Here is a 19503-nt window from a genome sequence, read left to right as displayed (position 1 = left end):
CAACAAACAGGAGAAAACCTGAGATCTGACAGCAACAGTTCCAACAGCTCCACGGCAACTCCAACTCCACCAGAGGTCAGAATAGAAGATCTGCAAAGAAGGTCTATATCTGACAACAAGGGAAGCAGAAAGAGAAAATATATAGTAGCTGGGAGTGGCTGACAGAACAGCTGAAAGGAAAAGCTACAGATTCCTAAAAGGGACAAAAAGGATCGCAAATATAAGCAGGAAAACCTGGACCAGAATCCATTCCCACCACTAGGTCATGGAGCGAACTCTTGAGAAACCGAGCCAGTAGCCAACCACTGAGACCTTCTAACCCCAGGCACAACAGGGTCAGCAATAGGTCGTGACACCATCGTGACAACTGCAAGTGAAATTGGACATCACATCCCAAGTCTAGTGTGGCAATCAGGGTCTACACAAACCATCAGATGGTGATTGCACAACATTGGGCTATGAGCCACAGGTCCAGCTACAAGTGTTTCATTGACCTCATGTCACTGCTTTTGAAGACTATCTTGGTGCACAGCAAAATGGCAGTGTAGACTGGAATGGAAGTCTATCCTGTTCAGCAATGGGTTGTGCTTTTGTCTCGGATGTAATGATAGCCAGAGATTGGCTTGGAGATCACCTGGGCAAAGCCATGAAGAGGCCTTCACAAGGGAACATCACACTGGTCCTACTTCCAGGATTATGGCATGGGGTGGCATAATGTATGGTAGCTAGATTCCTCTAGTCTTCATTTCATGTACACTAAAACAGTTCGGTGTCCCATTGATTTGGTTGTGGAACCAGTGGTACGGCCATTTTTAAAGTGTCCCACAAGTTTTCAACAGGTTGCATGTTTCTGTGGCCTAAACGTGCTACCATAGCATTCAACATCTCCAAACTTGTCTCCCATTGAGAACATCTGAGATGTCATCGGTAGACAATTGCAATGGGAGATGATCTTTATGATTTGTGTGCCCATGTGCATTCAGCATATCAGAGCATTCCTCAGACAACCACTAATAACCTTGCTGATAGCATGCCATGGCATGTGTGTGTGTGTGTGTGTGTGTGTGTGTGTGTGTGTGTGTGTATTTCTGTGCATGCCACACATACTCAATACTGGACAAATTGAGATGTTTTTACTATTTTGTTTCCATTTTTATATAATTTGCATATCATTAACATGTCTATACAATCATGTGATATGCATAATTCCACAACTTTTGCTTCTTGGGGTTATAATTTCAATGTTGAGGAGTGTATTAAGATTATTACAAATGGACGACTTTCCTCAGATACAGTTGAAACCAAAAGATAATTTAATGGATTAAACTATACAGTGACCTCAAGTAATTGTAGCAGTACCAAATACATATCCAATATTTATATGAGCTCCCCACAACAACAGCTTGATGCAGCAGCAAGGGCAGCAAGACCTTAGTTTTATGTGTTTGGTATGGGTTCCTTACATCATCTGATGTTTTGGTTAATTTACTGTTTCTATACTTCAGTTTATGTGAAGCTTAATCTGAGTTTTGCAAATGAAAAATTAACACCTTACAAAATTCCCACTTAACCCCTGAGTATCCTGTTAGATCCCTCTTGATTCAAGCCCCTATGTAGATATGGTCCTGGCTACTGATGGTGCCCATATGTTAATTTACTGTGGTTTTCCCAGGGGAGGGTAACTACATCTTTTTTCTCAAGGAGAAATCTTCTGACCTAGTGTTATGCAGATTCAATTTTTCCACAAAACTGCTTAAGAGCCCAGCTCAACCATGCTTGCAGCGAGTCTTCCATATTGTAATTTAGTAGAGAACAGATGGCCATATAACCTGTGAAAACATCTGAGGGATCTTACACGAATATAGTGACTTGATTTGCTTGCCAATTAAGTATTCTGCTTTCAGATTGTAAACTGGAGGAAGTGTTGGGCAGAGCATTGTTTGTGTTGTGTGGAAGAGCTGGAGAGACAAAACTGAAAGAGAAGCACTGCTTTTACAGCAGGCACATTGTCTGTCATGCAGGGCTAGGCTTTTATGGGATATAGTCATTAATATTCTAGCTCTGATTTTCAGATTGATGGCCCTTGCTCAGGATCAATAATCAATATGAGACGGCACGTGTCAAACTCCCAACACCCTTGCAGATTAACTTTTTGTAGAGGCCACTGAGTTCTATGTGATGTCACATTCATTGGTCACATGGCCTATGTGCAGCTCAGTCCATTCAAGTGAATTGAGCTAAGTTGTAATACCAAGCACAGCCACTATCAAATAATAATTGGCGAGGGTGCTGGGAATCAGACCACTGCCAATCTCATATTGATGAACTATCTTTAACTATCCTTACAATTACTGTATTAAATGGACAGCCCTTTTAAATTTCAATGGACATGATGTAATGCTTTCATTCTCTTGTGGTGGTGCTGCGAGGAAAATGAACACTTGCTTCCCATATTTATATTATCAGATTATTTTTAAGATACCCTTCTAAGTAAATCACAATTGAAATCTATTCCAGCCTGTGCCTTTATCCATATGCAAATGAGCAGGTAAGTGTACCAAGGATGGGACCAAGTCACTCTGTGCACCCTTGCTATTCCTGCTTCCTCTGTCAGCCTCCCCTTCTTGACTGACAGGGCCAAGTTCCATACATAGTCATTTTACCTGGCCTCATCAATCAAGAAAGAGAGCGAGGGACCGGCAAAGGAAGCAGTAGAAGCAAAGGTGCACAGAGTCATTGGACCCACCATTCTTTCTCCTAACTGCTGATTTGCATATGGAATAAAAGTACCTTTTCTCCAAAATGAAGTAGCAGATCATGGTGAAGGTAGCATTACATTCAGCTAGCACTCAATTTCCTAGTGACAGACTCAGTAAAGGACACCCAACCGACAGGTACTTGTGAAGAGATCTAGAGTTACCTGCCCCCCACTGTTCCGTTATGGCTCCATTGATCTTGGGATGTCTGTGCTAGACATCTAGTCCACGCCTGTCAATTTTTCCATGGACTGGGTCATATGTGCCACTGCAGCCAATGACTGGCTTTGGTGGTGACAAGGCAGGGATTAGGTAAGTATTGATCTCTTCACAGAGACTGCTGGGGAGATTTAGGATAAAAAAAAAATTCGGGACAACTCCTTTTAGCTATGCATCTTCAAAAGTTCAAATTTACTGCTATTTAATACCAATACATCTTCTCATTATGCAATCATTTTTCCACAAGCACCCTCCCAAAAAAGATAACAAATTGGATATGGACTACAAATTACTAACAGGTTTACAGGCCGTTATACTGTTTCTGTTAGAGAACGGAGCTGAATACCATACTTGCTAGTTCTTTCATTGGTACCACTTTCCAAACTTTTTGCAATTCGTATAATCAAACATTTCCTGTGCATATCAAGAAAATAAATGTTTATTCCTGGGTGTACATGATTTAAAGATAGCTTAGTATAAAGCACAACCAAGAGGAACACTGAGTTTTTGAATGAATTAAGAAAAAATGTTCTATAAAAAGTCCTTCCGAAAGTGATTGTGGGCATCATCGTGTGGGAACAAGTACTGTAGAACTTTGGAAGTGGCTCATTTTATTTAGACTCTTTCTTGAGGCAATTATGATTAAGCCTTTTTATATTCACCATCTGAGGGTCCTTCTAGAGATAATACTTCATTTCATTTATCTGCTCTCCCGCTGTAATAGACCCTTATTTTTCTCCCAGAACAGTTCATAGATTTTAAAGAACACAAATATGTTTGTTTTCTTGTAAGCCATTGTTATTATCTGTTCCACTTGATGCTTTTACAGGCTGCTCAGAACCACTAGGAATGAAATCAGGACATATACAAGATTACCAAATCACAGCCTCCAGCGTTTTCAGAACATTGAACATGGACATGTTCACTTGGGAGTCCAGAAAAGCTCGGCTAGATAAACAAGGCAAAGTGAATGCTTGGACTTCTGGAAGAAGTGATCAGTCACAGTGGTTACAGGTAATTGCATCTTTTATTCTAACTTTAGAAAATGGAACCAAATTTCTTTTTCAACACACTGGAGAAAAATGTATAGTACAACATTATTGTGTAGGAGAAGAGGAAAATTCATCAACACGGAATCCATTGTGAAATCATAGAGAATATCTACGTAGATATTGCCCCCTTGTATTCAGAATCATGACTCTTGTGTCAGCTACTGTGGGCCACCTATGCCCACAGTCAATTAATAGCAGGAGTATAAGTATTATATCGAGAAGACAGGTGGCCCCATGGCAGAAACATGACCTGGTGTTTATGACCCCCATAACCACTAGATGATTATTTTTGTTTGCAAATAATTCAGGTCCCCTAGAGAGTAGACTCTGGCGATGTTTCTTAACACCCTATATCAAGGTTGATAGAACCAACGTAGGCTGGGTGTTTATAATGGTGTGCCTCTGTTATGAGTAAAACCTTGGAGCACAGCTCAAATAGTAACTAAGTATCTGGATAGCATGGAAAGGGCAATGACATTCCTTTATTTATTTTCACATGTAAAAATAGCTATCAGACCATGACTTGTCTCATAAATGGTTGTCAGAAATGGAGGAAAACAAGCATTTTTTCCAAAATGTGCTAGTTGTAGGGTTAGTGACATCACTCAGCAACAATGAGCCTATACTAGTTTTTAGGATTTCAGATGGGGTGCCTCTTACTGACAACACCAAGTTTATGTCATTCTCTTAAGTTTCAGGAGGTGCCAAAGTGAATTGAAAGTACACAGAATAGATAGAAGCAACACTTCAGTGGGTTCCAGCAACCATAACCTTGATCATGTATCCAGGGCAAAGGGGAAAGAAATCACAGCACTCCCAGTAGAACCCATCAAAGAAGTAGCTCATTTATTAATGCCTATGCAGTGCTTCAGTAAGGGCAGTTGTCTCTGTCCCCTGAAGTGTTGCATTGACATGTATAAATAAAGGAAGGAAGTTATCATTAGTGGTGTTCTTTGTCTTATTTTATGTCTGTATTTGGTTTATGCCACTGTGTATAATTTCTGAAATGGCACATGGTAATAATGTATTTGGCACAAGGGTGAAGTGGTTTACGCCTATATCTTATAAAGTATGCCTGGGGATTTCCTGGCATGACGTTGTGACATTTTTCTGACTTTTGTGACTGTCATAGAAGATAAATGAAACTTAAAAATGGGCATAAAAAAGACCATAATCCCAGCTCAATTTTAAAAGTGGCATGGGGTGGTGCAGGAGGCCAAATACACATGCACCATTTCATCAATGTCCCCCAAAGTAGTTCCTTGATTTGACATGTTGGAAGTGCTGATATAGACAGATAGATAGACAGATAGATAGATAGATAGATAGATAGATAGATAAAGAGATAGATCAATATAGATTCCAATGCCTCAAATTTTCACTTCCCAATATCTCCCATTGTTTCACCACAGTTGTACAAGCTTTGATTGTCTGTTTCTTTATATTTCATCTGCTTATCAGTCTCACACATTTTCTAGTGATGTAATTTATTGACTCATTTTACACATTTCTTAATTACTTCAAGTAAACAAGTGTTTATTCATCTAACGTAGAATAATGATTTTACTGGCAATGTTTCTTAAATTAGACATTTTTGTGCTGTTTAAATAAAACCTGTTTTTCTTAGGATTTGTTACATGGAAATTACTAGCTGTGCACAAATTGTGTAGATAAAAATTGCAAGTTAGCTGGATTTGTAAAGAGTTTACACAGTTGTAGACGTTTCATTAAGGAAGTTTTTAATGTACGTTCAGGCAGCTTCAATAGAAATAATAATATACTGTATGAAACTCAGAGCGTGAATATAATAAATATTCTTGATTTTGATTGTCATTTCATAAATATGGCTTCTTTTCTCAAATATGTTTTCCATAGAAATTAGCTTTTTATGGATCACTTTAGGCATAGTAATTAAAAATAAATATGCTAGAAAATCAGTTTTTTCTTAAAGCAGCCATACCATAGAATTTGGTTTATTCATGCAAGATTGTCTTGGCTAGGTATGAAGAGAAACTCAGAAATTGTGAAGGCTACATGTTTGACTTACAGTACAGACCAAAAGTTTGGACACACCTTCTCATTCAAAGAGTTTTCTTTATTTTCATGACTATGAAAATTGTAGATTCACTCTGAAGGCATTTAAAACTATGAATTAACACATGTGGAATTATATACATAACAAACAAGTGTGAAACAACTGAAAATATGTCATATTCTAGGTTCTTCAAAGTAGCCACCTTTTGCTTTTATTACTGCTTTGCACACTCTTGGCATTCTCCTGATGAGCTTCAAGAGGTAGTCCCCTGAAATGGTTTTCACTTCACAGGTGTGCCCTGTCAGGTTTAATAAGTGGGATTTCTTGCCTTATAAATGGGGTTGGGACCATCAGTTGCGTTGAGGAGAAGTCAGGTGGATACACAGCTGGAAGTCCTACTGAATAGACTGTTAGAATTTGTATTATGGCAAGAAAAAAGCAGCTAAGTAAAGAAAAACGAGTGGCCATCATTACTTTAAGAAATGAAGGTCAGTCAGTCAGCCGAAAAATTGGGAAAACTTTGAAAGTAAGGGCTATTTGACCATGAAGGAGAGTGATGGGGTGCTGCGCCAGATGACCTGGCCTCCACAGTCACCGGACCTGAACCCAATCGAGATGGTTTGGGGTGAGCTGGACCGCAGAGTGAAGGCAAAAGGGCCAACAAGTGCTAAGCATCTCTGGGAACTCCTTCAAGACTGTTGGAAGACCATTTCAGGTGACTACCTCTTGAAGCTCATCAAGGGAATGCCAAGAGTGTGCAAAGCAGTAATCAAAGCAAAAGGTGGCTACTTTAAAGAGCCTAGAATATGACATATTTTCAGTTGTTTCACACTTGTTTGTTATGTATATAATTCCACATGTGTTAATTCATAGTTTTAAATGCCTTCATAGTCATGAAAATAAAGAAAACTCTTTGAATGAGAAGGTGTGTCCAAACTTTTGGTCTGTACTGTATGTTACATGTACATGACAGAGTATTAATGTATATATATATCATACAGAATTATATTAAGGCCCTTTGACTTCTTTTGAAGCAAGCCCACCTATGAAAGGCTTAAAAGAAACAAAATTAAATGGTTTTGCCCTTTTCAGACATTGATTGTACACTGCTCAAAAAAAATAAAGGGAACACAAAAATAACACATCCTAGATCTGAATTAATTAAATATTCTTCTGAAATACTTTGTTCTTTACATAGTTGAATGTGCTGACAACAAAATCACACAAAAATAATAAAAATGGAAATTACATTTTTCAACCCATGGAGGTCTGGATTTGGAGTCACACTCAAAATTAAAGTGGAAAAACACACTACAGGCTGATCCAACTTTGATGTAATGTCCTTAAAACAAGTCAAAATGAGGCTCAGTAGTGTGTGTGGCCTCCATGTGCCTGTATGACCTCCCTACAACGCCTGTGCATGCTCCTGATGAGGTGGCGGACGATCTCCTGAGGGATCTACTCCCAGACCTGGACTAAAACATCTGCCAACTCCTGGACAGTCTGTGGTGCAACGTGACGTTGGTGGATAGAGCGAGACATGATGTCCCAGATGTGCTCAATTGGATTCAGGTCTGGGGAGCGGGCGAGCCAGTCCATAGCATCAATGCCTTCGTCTTGCAGGAACTGCTGACACACTCCAGCCACATGAGGTCTAGCATTGTCTTGCATTAGGAGGAACCCAGGGCCAACCGCACCAGCATATGGTCTCACAAGGGGTCTGAGGATCTCATCTCGGTACCTAATGGCAGTCAGGCTACCTCTGGCGAGCACATGGAGGGCTGTGCGGCCCTCCAAAGAAATGCCACCCCACACCATTACTGACCCAATGCCAAACCGGTCATGCTGGAGGATGTTGCAGGCAGCAGAACGTTCTCCACGGCGTCTCCAGACTCTGTCACGTCTGTCACATGTGCTCAGTGTGAACCTGCTTTCATCTGTGAAGAGCACAGGGCACCAGTGGCGAATTTGCCAATCTTGGTGTTCTCTGGCAAATGCCAAACGTCCTGCATGGTGTTGGGCTGTAAGCACAACCCCCACCTGTGGATGTCGGGCCCTCAGATCACCCTCATGGAGTCTGTTTCTGACCATTTGAGCAGACACATGCACATTTGTGGCCTGCTGGAGGTCCTTTTGCAGGACTCTGGCAGTGCTCCTCCTGTTCCTCCTTGCACAAAGGCGGAGGTAGCAGTCCTGCTGCTGGTTTGTTGCCCTCCTATGGCCTCCTCCACGTCTCCTGATGTACTGGCTTGTCTCCTGGTAGCGCCTCCATGCTCTGGACACTACGCTGACAGACACAGCAAACCTTCTTGCCACAGCTCGCATTGATGTGCCATCCTGGATAAGCTGCACTACCTGAGCCACTTGTGTGGGTTGTAGACTCCGTCTCATGCTACCACTAGAGTGAAAGCACCGCCAGCATTCAAAAGTGACCAAAACATCAGCCAGGAAGCATAGGAACTGTGAAGCGGTCTGTGTTCACCACCTGCAGAACCACTCTTTTATTGGGGGTGTCTTGCTAATTGCCTATAATTTCCACCTGTTGTCTATCCCATTTGCACAACAGCATGTGAAATTGATTGTCACTCAGTGTTGCTTCCTAAGTGGACAGTTTGATTTCACAGAAGTGTGATTGACTTGGAGTTACATTGTGTTGTTTAAGTGTTCCCTTTATTTTTTTGAGAAGTGTATATCTCTAGATTATGCCAACAATGTCCGATAAGTGCAGGTCCCACTTCTGGGACACACTCTTGTCTCCAGAACAGGGCCCCCGAAGTGAAGAAGATAACACTGTGCATATGCAGCTCCCATAGTGGTGTAAGGAGAGTTGCCGCACTTGCAAAATGTGGTCTCCTTTTTTTTCTGGGGGCTCATGGTGTAAATGTTTTCTGCATATCCTGATCTTTTTGTAAATTCTTTTGGTAGATGAGTACTTCTCATATGAATTCTTCAAATTCTAGAAACGATTTCAACCTTGGAAGGATTTGGTAAATGACTACTTTGGGAGGGTTTATTAGGGAGATAGGAGTGGGTCTCAGAGGTGGGACCTTCACCTATCTGACATTGATGACATAACCATAAGATATGCCATCAATACCTGAGGTGTGAATACTAGTGTTGAGCGAGCATGAGCGACCGAATACAGCGTGTGCTCGAGCGCGATGCTTGAGTCTCCTCCCCGCATGTTTGTTGGCTTCTACGCAGCCAATAAAGTACTGCCACTCACTGTAATGCCGTAGCCATATTGGTTACTGGCATTACAGTGATTGGCTGGCCGGAACGCGTCATCGGGTGCTATAAAGCACCCGATGACACGTGGTTTGGCTCAGTCTTAGTCACGGAGAGCTGTGCTGTAGAAGAGACAGATAGTGTAGGGAATTGAATTTTATTTTTTTGTTAGGCAGGAGTGGTGTTAGAGACTAGAGTTGAGCGAACACCTAGATGTTCGGGTTCGGGGAGTTCGGCCGAACTTTTAAAAAAAGTTCGGGTTCGGGACCCGAACTTGATCCGAACTTGAACCCGAACCCAATTGAAGTCAATGGGGACCCGAACTTCACTTTATTAGTTTGCCGTTATAATATGGTTATAACGGAAAATAATAGTATTAGCTTTTTCAGATCTGACAGTATCCCCAGATCCGACAGTATATTCTAACACAGAGGCGTTCCCATGGTGATGGGGACGCTTCAAGTTATAATATACTAAGAACTGTGTACATAACTGCCCCCTGCTGCCTGGCAGCACCCGATCTCTTACAGGGGGCTGTGATCCGCACAATTAACCCCTCAGGTGCCGCACCTGAGGGGTTAATTGTGCGGATATCAGCCCCCTGTAAGAGATCGGGTGCTTCCAGGCACCAGGGGCCAGACCCCCCTCCCTCCCCAGTATTAAAATCATTGGTGGCCAGTGCGGCCCCCTCCCTCCCCAGTATTAAAATCATTGGTGGCCAGTGCGGCCCACCCACCCCTATTTAAATCATTGGTGGTTAGTGCGGCCCCCCCCTATTAAAATCATTGGTGTCCAGTGCGGCATCCCCTCTCCCCCCACCCCTAATTAAAATCATTGGTGGCAGGTTAACAACCCCCCTCCCCCCCATCATTGGTGGCAGCGGAGCGGCAGTTCCGATCGGAGACCCAGTTTAATCGCTGGGGCTCCGATCGGTTACCATGGCAGCCAGGACGCTACTGCAGTCCTGGCAGCCATGGTTACTTAGCACTTTTTGCAGCAGCATACTTACGTGGCCGGTCGGGCGCTCCTCCTACTGGAAAGTGACAAGTCTGTGCTATAAGCAATGCGCCGCACAGACCTTTCACTTACCAGTAGTAGGAGTGCCGGCCGGCCACAAACAGCGCATGTAAGTATAATGCTGCTAAAAGTGCTAAGTAACCATGGCAGCGAGACCTGCAGTAGTGTCCTGGCTGCCATTGAAACTGATCAGAGCCCCAGCGATTAAACTGGAACTCCAATCGAAACTGCCGATCCGGGGGGGAAGAGGGGAGGCCGCACTGGACATCAATGATTTTAATAAGGGGTGGGTGGGCCGCACTAGCCACCAATGATTTTAATAGGGCGTGGGTGGGGGGCCACACTAGCCACCAATGAGGGGTTAATTGTGTGGATCACACAATTAATTGTGTGGATCACAGCCCCCTGTAAGAAAGCAAGTGCTGCCAGGCAGCAGGGGGCCGTTATGTCCACAGTTCTCAGTATATTCTAACTTGAAGCGTTCCCATCACTATGGTAACGCCTCTGTATTAGAATATACTGTCGGATCTGAGTTTTCATGATCTAAATCAAATCCGATGGTATATTCTAACATAGAGGCGTTCCCATGGTGATGGGGATGCTTCAAGTTAAAATATACAGCTGTGGCCAAAAGTTTTGAGAATTACATAAATATTGGAAATTGGAAAGGTTGCTGCTTAGGTTTTTATAATAGCAATTTGCATATACTCCAGAATGTTATGAAGAGTGATCAGATGAATTGCATAGTCCTTCTTTGCCATGAAAATTAACTTAATCCCCAAAAAAACTTTCCACTGCATTTCATTGCTGTCATTAAAGGACCTGCTGAGATCATTTCAGTAATCGTCTTGTTAACTCAGGTGAGAATGTTGACGAGCACAAGGCTGGAGATAATTATGTCAGGCTGATTGGGTTAAAATGGCAGACTTGACATGTTAAAAGGAGGGTGATGCTTGAAATCATTGTTCTTCCATTGTTAACCATGGTGACCTGCAAAGAAACGCATGCAGCCATCATTGCGTTGCATAAAAATGGCTTCACAGGCAAGGATATTGTGGCTACTAAGATTGCACCTCAATCAACAATTTATAGGATCATCAAGAACTTCAAGGAAAGAGGTTCAATTCTTGTTAAGAAGGCTTCAGGGCATCCAAGAAAGTCCAGCAAGCGCCAGGATCGTCCCCTAAAGAGGATTCAGCTGCGGGATCAGAGTGCCACCAGTGCAGAGCTTGCTCAGGAATGGCAGCAGGCAGGTGTGAGCGCATCTGCACGCACAGTGAGGCGAAGACTTTTGGAAGATGGCCTGGTGTCAAGAAGGGCAGCAAAGAAGCCACTTCTCTCCAAAAAAAACATCAGGGACAGATTGATCTTCTGCAGAAAGTATGATGAATGGACTGCTGAGTACTGGGGCAAAGTCATATTCTCCGATGAAGCCTCTTTCCGATTGTTTGGGGCATCTGGAAAAAGGCTTGTCCGGAGAAGAAAAGGTGAGCGCTACCATCAGTCCTGTGTCATGCCAACAGTAAAGCATCCTGAGACCATTCATGTGTGGGGTTGCTTCTCATCCAAGAGAGTGGGCTCACTCACAATTTTGCCCAAAAACACAGCCATGAATAAAGAATGGTACCAAAACACCCTCCAACAGCAACTTCTTCCAACAATCCAACAACAGTTTGGTGAAGAACAATGCATTTTCAAGCACGATGGAGCACCGTGCCATAAGGCAAAAAGTGATAACTAAGTGGCTCGGGGACCAAAACTTTGACATTTTGGGTCCATGGCCTGGAAACTCCCCAGATCTTAACCACCTCAGGACCGCCGAACGCAGGATAGCGTCCTGGCGGCGGCCCTGTTATGCCTCCTGGACGCGCCGATGCGTCCTCTCGCGAGACGCGAGATTTCTTGTGAACGCGCGCACACAGGAGCACACGTTCACAGGAACCGGAGGTAAACAAGTGGATCTACAGCCTGCCATCGGCGATCATTCGCTGGCAGGCTGTAGATGCGATTTTTTTAACCCCAAAAAGGTATATTAGATGCTGTTTTGTTAACAGCGTCTAATGAACCTGCTACCTGGTCCTCTGGTGGTCCCTTTTGCTTGGATCGACCACCAGAGGACACAGGCAGCTCTGTAAGTAGCACCAAACACCACTACACTACACCCCCCCTGTCACTTATTAACCCCTTATTAACCCCTGATCACCCCATATAGACTCCCTGATCACACCCGTCATTGATCACCCCCCTGTAAGGCTCCATTCAGATGTCCGTATGTGTTTTGCGGATCCGCGGATCCACGGATCCGCAAAACACATACGGACGTCTGAATGGAGCCTTACAGGGGGGTGATCAATGACAGGGGGGTGATCACCCCATATAGACTCCCTGATCACCCCCCTGTCATTGATCACCCCCCTGTAAGGCTCCATTCAGACGTCCGTATGTGTTTTGCAGATCCGCAAAACACATACGGACGTCTGAATGGAGCCTTACAGGGGGGTGATCAATGACACTGGGGTGATCACCCCATATAGACTCCCTGATCACCCCCCTGTAAGGCTCCACTCAGACTTCCGTATGTGTTTTGCGGATCCGTGGATCCGCAAAACACATACGGACGTCTGAATGGAGCCATACAGAGGGGTAATCAATGACAGGGGGGTTATCACCCCATATAGACTCCCTGATCACCCCCTGTAAGGCTTCATTGAGACGTCCGTATGTGTTTTGCGGATCCACGGATCCGCAAAACACATACGGACGTCTGAATGGAGCCTTACAGGGGGGTGATCAATGACAGGGGGGTGATCACCCCATATAGACTCCCTGATCACCCCCCTGTCATTGATTCCCCCCTGTAAGGCTCCATTCAGACGTCCGTATGTGTTTTGCGGATTCGCGGATCCACGCATCCACAAAACACATATGGACGTCTGAATGGAGCCTTACAGGGGGGTGATCACCCCATATAGACTCCCTGATCACCTCCCTGTCATTGATCACCCCCCTGTAAGGCTCCATTCAGACGTCCATATGTGTTTTGCAGATCCGCAAAACACATACGGACGTCTGAATGGAGCCTTACAGGGGGGTGATCAATGACAGGGGGGTGATCACCCCATATAGACTCCCTGATCACCCCCCTGTCATTGATCCCCCTCTGTAAGGCTTCATTCAGACGTCTGTATGTGTTTTGCGGATTCACGGATCCACGCATCCGCAAAACACATACGGACGTCTGAATGGAGCCTTACAGGGGGGTGATCACCCCATATAGACTCCCTGATCACCCCCCTGTCATTGATCACCCCCCTGTAAGGCTCCATTCAGACGTTCGTATGTGTTTTGCGGATTCACGGATCCGCGGATCTGCAAAACACGGACACCGGCAATGTGCTTTCCGCATTTTGCGGATCCGCACATTTCAGAACTATATAGAAAATGCCTTTTCTTGTCCGCAATTGCGGACAAGAAAAGGACATGTTCTATAGGCTCTACAAAAAATGCAGTGTTCGCCCGATCAGGCCTGATCTTGTGCGCACACTTGCGTTCAGTCCGCCCCACCGTAAAATCGCTGCGGCGCTATAAAAAGATCACTTTTGAGGGGCATGGCGAGTTCATAGAAGATTTTTTATTTTTTTTGTCACAAGTTAGCGGAAATTGATTATTATTATTTTTTTTTCTTACAAAGTCTCATATTCCACTAACTTGTGACAAAAAATAAAATCTCACATGAACTCACCATACCCCTCACGGAATCCAAATGCGTAAAATTTTTTAGACATTTATATTCTAGACTTCGTCTCATGCTTTAGGGCCCCTAAAATGCCAGGGCAGTATAAATACCCCACATGTGACCCCATTTTGGAAAGAAGACACCCCAAAATATTTCGTGAGGGGCATGGCGAGTTCATGTAAAATTGTATTTTTTGTCACAAGTTACTGGAATATGAGACTTTGTAAGAGAAAAAAATAAAAATAAAAATAAAATAAATCATTTTCCGCTAACTTGTGGCAAAAAAAAAATATTCTAGGAACTCGCCATGCCCCTCACTGAATACCTTGGGGTGTCTTCTTTCTAAAATGGGGTCACTTGTGGGGTATTTATACTGCCCTGGTATTTTAGGGGCCCTATAGCGTGAGAAGAAGTTTGGAATCCAAATGCGTAAAAAATGCCCTGTGAAATCGTAAAGATTCTCATTGGAATTTGGGCCCCTTTGAGCACCTAGGCTGCAAAAAAGTGTCACGCATGTGGTATCGCCGTACTCAGGAGAAGTAGGGCAATGTGTTTTGGTTTGTATCTTTACATATACCCATACTGTGTGAGATAAATATCTCTGTAAAAGACAACTTTTCCCATTTTTTTATACAAAGTTGTCATGTTCGGCACCCGAACCCGAGTAAAATGTTACACCGTAAAGTTCGGTACGAACTTGAAAACAAATATTCGTGTCATTCTCCAAACTTTTGGCCATGACTGTACCATCGTATTGGAGAAAACTCTGATCCGATGGTATATTAATATTACCCGAACACCGAACCCAAACTTTTACTGAAATGTTCGGGTTGGGGTGCCGAACACCGTAAAGTTCGGTACGAACCCGAACTTTATAGTTCGGGTTCGCTCAACCCTATTAAAGACCCAAAAGTCCTTTTAAGGACTATTATTGTGTCTGGCAGCAATATGTATTTTTAGCGCAACTTGCGCTAAATTGCGTGCAATTGTAGAGACCAAAAAGTCCTTTTAAGTATAACTGTATCTGGAAGCAATATATATATTATTAGTGCAACCTGCGCTAAATAGCTTGCAATTGTTTGGCCGCTGCAGACAGTGACATCATCTGTACTACATCTCCTGTGTAACATTTGCGCAGACTAAAAAATATCTGTGACATCCAGTGTACTTTTCCCGTAGACAGTGTCCGCTGCGGACAGTTGCATTACCTGCGCTACATCTCCTGTATAACTTTTGCACATCCTAAAAAAATCGGTGACATCCAGTGTACTTTTTCCGTAGACGCTGCGGACATCAAAATTATCTGTGCTACATCTCCTGTTTAACGTGTGCGCATACTGAAAATATCTGTGACATCCAGTGTACTTTTTCCATAGATTGTGTCCGCTGCGGACAGTTACATTACCTGCGCTACATCACCTGTATAACATTTGCGCAGCCTAAAAATATCTGTGACATCCAGTGTACTTTTTCCGTAGCCACTGCGGACAGCGACATTACCTGCGCTACATCTCCTGCATAACGTTTGCGCATCATAAATATCAGTGATATTCCCTGTAATTCTTTCTTAGCCACTGGTGACAGCAGCGCCATTACCTGTGGTACCTCTCCTGTATAACGTTTCCACATCCCAAATATCAGTGACATTGACTGTAGAGATGGCCTTGCGGTTCACCGACGGTCGTTTCACGGCGAACTTTGCGCGTTCACAATTTGCCGAACATGTGAACATATGGCGATGTCCACCGGCGCCATATTCTTTTGCACTTTGACCCATGACACATCCATAAGGTGGGACAGGACAGCCAATTGAGACGTTTTAGCACATGGACACACCTCCACCCTATAACAGAACCCAATCTGGCAGCAATTTTACATTCTGTGTTTTGCAAGTGTAGGGAGAGGTTTCTTTGTAGAGCAGGGACAGGCTGTTAGGGACACCAAACGCTAGCTAATAGGGCCACAAAAGGCCTTTTAAGGACTGGTATAGGTGTGCTATTGATAGGTGTGATATACTGAGGGATGTGATATACTTATAATATACTTTCTAACATAGAAAGTATATTATAGTGCATTTGCATTGTGCAGCAGTTGTGTGCGGTTCTGCTGCGATACTGCAGCTATATAGAGGGACCAGCGCTATTGGAACAACTAATTTCAACGGGTGTGATATACCTGTTGCTCAAAAAAAAACTGATTGAGGGGTGTCATATACCTGCATCCACAAAATATTGATTGACGGCTGCAATATACCTGTTGCTCCAAATAAACAGGGTGGTGTGATATAACTGTTGTGGCAAAAAAGAATTATTGAGGGGTGTGATATACCTGCTTCCACAAAATACTGATTAAGGGGTTTGATATACCTCCTGCTTCCACAAAATACTGATTGAGAGCTGTGACATACCTGCTTCCACAAAATACTTGTTAAGGGGTTTGATATACCTGCTTCCACCAAATATTGATTGAGATCTGCGATATACCTGTTCCACAAAATACTAATTAAGGGGTTTGATATACCTGCTTCCACCAAATATTGATTGAGGGCTGCGATATACCTCCTTCCACAAAATACTGATTAAGGGGATTGATATATCTGTTTCCACCAAATATTGATTGAGGCCTGCGAGATACCTACTTCCACAAAATACTGATTAAGGAGTTCGATATAACTGTTTCCAACAAATATTGATTGAGATCTGCTTTATACCTGCTTCCACAAAATTCTGATTAAGGGGATTGATATACCTGTTTACACCAAATATTGATTGAGGCCTAAGAGATACCTGCTTCCACAAAATACTGATTAAGGGGAGTGATATACCTGCTTAAACCAAATATTGATTGAGGCTTAAGAGATACCTGCTTCCACAAAATACTAATTAAGGGGATTGATATATCTGCTTACACCAAATATTGATTGAGGCCTAAGAGATATCTGCTTCCATAAAATACAGATTTAAGGGGTTGTCCTGGTTCAGAGCTGAACCCAGACATCCCTCCATTTTCACCCCGGTAGCCCCCCTGACAGGAGCATCGGAGCAGTTTATGCTCTCCTTTGCCCTGCACTAAATCGCTCAGAGCAAAGGCATTTTTTGGAGATCTGGTGACGTACCGGGGCACTCCATGGGGCTGCCAGGAACTCCGGTGACGTCACTGGCACTGTTGGCGGGATTTAGCGCTGCCCTAGCCAGTAAAACAGCTAGGGAAGAGCTAAAGCCCGCCCATCAGAGCCGGAGACGTCACCAAACACACTGCCGGGCGGAAGTTTCCGCCCGACAGTGTCTTATTAAAAACAAAAGAGCCCGTGCCCTGCGCGATCTAGCGCAGGGCAAGGGAGCGCATCAGAGCATGAGATGCTCCGATGCTAGGCTCAGGGGGCTGCCTGGGTGAAAATAAGGGTATGTCCGGGTTCAGCTCTGAACCCGGACAACCCCTTTAAGGGGTTTGATATACCTGCTTACACCAAATAATGATTGAGGGCTGCGATACACCTGCTTCCACAAAATACTGATTAAGAGGTTTGATATACCTGTTACCACCAAATATTAATCAAGGCCTGCAATATACCTGCTTCCACAAATACTGCACTTCTCTAGGGACAAAGGCACTGGGTTATTTTGAAAATGACAGGCAGACGAAGAGGCAGGCCGTTCCGCAGGGGTGGTAGGGGTCCAGCAGGTGCTCCAGGCCGGAGCCTAAGTGGGAAGTTGGAGAAGGCGCGTGCGATTACATTAAAGGATGCACCAGAGTTGGTTGAGTGGCTCATTCAGCCTTCCGCTTCTGCATTCTCCTTATCCTCTGTATCTTCACCCTCCTCACTCTTTGCTATGTGCAACCCCTAAGACACCACCACCATCACCACCATAGCCCCTCCACTCGAGTCAGAGGAATTATTTTCCCATCCATTCCCAGACCTTACCGATGTGCAGCCATTCTTGACATCGGATGAGGAAGAGGAGGTAGCAAAGGCCGCCACCCAGTAGTCTGACGACAGTACTCAGATCAGCCCAAGGAGGGAGGTCCCTGCTGTTGCTGCCTACTTCGAGATCTCAAATGTCAGTGGTGGTGAAGGTGACGATGATGACGTGTCGATATACGTCACGTGGGTGCCCACAAGAGAGGAAGAGGAGGGGAGTTCAGAGGGAGAGATGGAGCAGCAGAGGGGGAGGAAAAGGAGGAGAAGAAGGCAGAGCTCGCTGGGCACAAGAGGCAAAAAGCAAAAATGTATCTGTAGCGAGCCATCCACTATGCACAGTCACTTCTGGCATCCCAAAACGCCGGCACATACAGTAGCTACGCAGTGTAGGCTTTTTTTAACATGTCAGCTGCTAACAATAGTGTTGCCATCTGCAGCCTGTGCTGTCAACAAGTCGCGGTAAGCCCAACATTCACCTAGAGACGACCGCCTTAAGAAAGAACATGGCCTCCCATTACCGAGCCCAGTGGGAGTCACGCCGTCAGAACCACTGCACTCCACGTCCTGCCACTTCTCCTCTCTCCTTTCATTTGTCTTCCACTCCACCTTCCAACGTGCCGTCGTCGCGTTCATCTGGCAGAAGGCAGGCTTCCATTGCCCAAATGTTCGAGCGTAAAAAGATTATGACACCGGATAACTCTCCTGCCCAACGGCTGACCGCTGGCTTGTCGGAACTGCTAGCCCTCCAACTACTGCCATATAAACTGGTAGACTCGGAGGCCTTTAGAAATTTTTTCCCAGAAGGGCATCCCTGAGCTATATGGCCACGTTCAGCGGCAAGTGAATATATCTATGGCACACAGTGTCGGTACCAAGATACATCTGACCACAGACACGTGATCTAGCAAACACAGGCAGGAAAGGTACATCACTTTTACTGCCCACTGGGTGAACCTTTAGACGGCCGTCAAGCATGTAACTCTTGGCATCCATGTGGATTTGGTGTTACCGCCACGGATTGCATGCAGGCCTGCCCCTTCTTCTTGTTCTCCTACTCCATCCTCCATCTCCTCCTCAGCTGACTCCTCCTTTTCTGCCTCTTCCGCTGTGCCTCCCAAGCTCCCCAGAACCTATATGATGTGCCAGGTGAGACGTTGCCATGCTGTGCTGCAGCTGTTGTGCCTGGAAGCCAAGAGCCACACTGGTCCTGCACTTTCAACTCTGCGGTCACAGGACGATCAGTGGCTAACCCTATTCAATTTAACAGTTGGTGTGCGACAACAGTAACAATCTGCTGAGCGCGCTGAAACAGAGCAAAATGACACACGTGCCGCGCATGGCACACGTCCTGAACTTACTCGTGCAACGATTTGTTGCCAAATTCCCCGGGGTCCAGGACATCTTGCGGCAGGCCAGGAAAATCTCTGGCCATTTTAGAATATCTTTTAAGGCCATTGCTCGCGTTGCTGACGTTCAGCGGCGACACCACCTGCCCGTCAGACATCTGATTTTTGACAGCCCGACGCGCTGGAACTCCACCT

The 19503-nt window shown here is 44.4% G+C and overlaps 1 protein-coding gene across 2 annotated transcripts in view; it reads left to right on the top strand.

Annotated features, from left to right (window-relative positions):
- The window catches only part of EDIL3 (EGF like repeats and discoidin domains 3), a 905544-nt gene that overhangs the window by 790532 nt on the left and 95509 nt on the right, over positions 1–19503 (top strand). For both annotated transcript variants that reach the window (XM_040421516.1, XM_040421515.1), the window contains exon 8: positions 3805–3989. In XM_040421516.1, coding sequence (XP_040277450.1) covers positions 3805–3989 — 185 coding nt within the window. The remainder of the gene's footprint in view (positions 1–3804; positions 3990–19503) is intronic.

The sequence above is a fragment of the Bufo bufo genome, chromosome 2 (assembly GCF_905171765.1).
Source record: "Bufo bufo chromosome 2, aBufBuf1.1, whole genome shotgun sequence".
NCBI classification, from domain to species: Eukaryota; Metazoa; Chordata; class Amphibia; order Anura; family Bufonidae; genus Bufo; species Bufo bufo.
Note: the sequence above shows the minus strand (reverse complement) of the source record. Positions and strands in the feature narration are given on the sequence as shown.